The following is a 1,923-nucleotide window of genomic DNA, read 5'->3' on the forward strand; positions in this document are numbered from 1 at the left end:
TTGCAGTCAGCAGCAGCAGCAGCAGAAGCAGCAGCAGCAGCAGGAGGTGCTGCTGCAGCACAAACTCTGTCTCCGTTTGAATCCGATACAGAGGAGACAGACGAAGCTGAAAGCCTGGAGCAGCAGCAGCGGCGGCAGCAGCGGCAGCAGCAGCAGCAGCAGCAGCGGCTGCTGCAGCAACAACTACAAGCGACAGATCCTCTACATATAGTGGAGCTTGAGCTGCGGCGTTCCCAAAAGCAGCAGCTGCAGCGGCACCTGCAGAAGGTGCACGAGCTGCAGCAGCAGCAGCTGCAGCAGCAGCAGCTGCAGCAGCAGCGACTGCAGCAGGAGCGAATGAGAAAACAGGAGGAGGAGATGCAGGTGATGCAGCAGGAGCAGCAGCAACTAAGACAGCAGCAGCTGCTGCGCATGCTGCAGCGCATACAGGGCCTGCAGCGGGAGGAACAGCAGCAGCAGATGGAGTCAGCACAGAACAATGCTGTCCTCACTCACCAACACAACCAGGGGGCCCCCCTGGAGGGGCCCCCTGAGGGGCCCCTCCCCCAAGGGGCCCCCCTAGAGGGGCCCCTTGAGGGGCCCTTCCCCCAAGGGGCCCCCCTGGAGGGGCCCCTTGAGGGGGCCCCCCTGCAGTGGGCCACCCTGGAGGGGACCCTTGAGGGGGCCCCCCTGCAGTGGGCCCCCCTGGAGTTGACCCCTGAGGGGCCCTTCCCCCAAGGGGCCTCCCTGGAGGGCCCCCTCGAGGGGGCCCCCCTGCAGGGGGCCCCCCTAGAGGGGCCCCCCGAGGGGACCGCCGAGGGGCCCACCCCACAAGGGGGCCCCCTGGAGGGGCCCCCCGAGGGGGCCCCCACCCAAGGGGCCCCCACCCAAGGGGGCCCCCTGGAGGGGCCCCTCGAGGGGCCCTTCGTGTGGCCCCTACAGGGGCCCCCTGAGGGGCCCCCTGAGGGGGCCCCCTTAACTGGAGTAGACGTTGACTCGCTGCTGGCTGTTTGTGGGAGTCAGCAAAAGGAGACAGTCTCCACAGAAGTGGATGCTGCAACTGCTCTATACTTTTCCTCCTATGTTGATCGGATGCAGCAGCAGTGCAGCAGCAGCAGCAGCAGCAGCGATGACAGCAGCAGCACCAGCAGCAGGAGCAGCAGCAGCAATTGCAGCTGCAGCAACAGCATGAACTGCTGCTGCAGCAGTTCTTTTGCTCAGCAGCAGGAACAGCAGCTGCAGCAGCAGGAGGAACAGCAGCTGCAGCAGCAGCAGCTGCAGCTGGAGCAGCAGCAGGAGCTGCTGCAGCAGCAGCTGCAGCAGCTGGAGCAGCTGCAGCAGCAAGGAGAGGGGGCCCAGCTGTCTCTTCTTGATCACCTTCGGCTGCTTGCTGGTGCGCGAGGCCTCATATATGGAGACAACGGAGAAGAGTATATAAATACAGAAAAGGATACAAATATAAATATTTTTTCTCCCTCTTGTATTTATAATAATACACAACAAACCACAGAACAAATAACACAAACACTAAATACTCTGATGCCGGTTGATTGCTGCAACGGCAACAGCAGCAGCAGCAGCAGCAGCAGCAGCAGCAGCAGCAGCAGCAGCAACAACAACGCGAACAGCAATAGCACTGACACCAGCGACAGCAGCAGCAGCAGCAGCGACAGCACCAGCAGCAGCTACAGCAGCAGCGGTGACAGCAGCAGCTACAGCAGCAGCGGTGACAGCAGCAGCTACAGCAGCAGCGGCGACAGCAGCAGCTACAGCAGCAGCTACAGCAGCAGCTACAGCAGCAGCTACAGCAGCAGCAGCAGCAGCAGCAGCAGCACAGCAGATCCCCCGCATATTCTTGCAGCAATCGAAGCAATTCAGCTGCAAGGAGTTTATGAGGAGCCATCCCCATAGAAAAAAGAAAAAAAATATATATATATATATATA

The 1,923-nt window shown here is 60.8% G+C and overlaps 1 protein-coding gene across 1 annotated transcript in view; it reads left to right on the forward strand.

Annotated features, from left to right (window-relative positions):
• EMH_0073440 (uncharacterized protein) overlaps positions 1-1,890 on the forward strand; it is a gene marked incomplete at both ends in the record, with an annotated part of 4,172 nt that extends 2,282 nt beyond the window's left edge. The window contains 2 exons of the mRNA XM_013499328.1: positions 1-5; positions 92-1,890. Coding sequence (XP_013354782.1) covers positions 1-5; positions 92-1,890 — 1,804 coding nt within the window. The remainder of the gene's footprint in view (positions 6-91) is intronic.
• Positions 1,891-1,923: the final 33 nt, after the last annotated feature.

This window comes from Eimeria mitis, genomic scaffold (assembly GCF_000499745.2).
Source record: "Eimeria mitis Houghton genomic scaffold, Emh_scaff4219, whole genome shotgun sequence".
Taxonomy (NCBI): Eukaryota; Apicomplexa; class Conoidasida; order Eucoccidiorida; family Eimeriidae; genus Eimeria; species Eimeria mitis.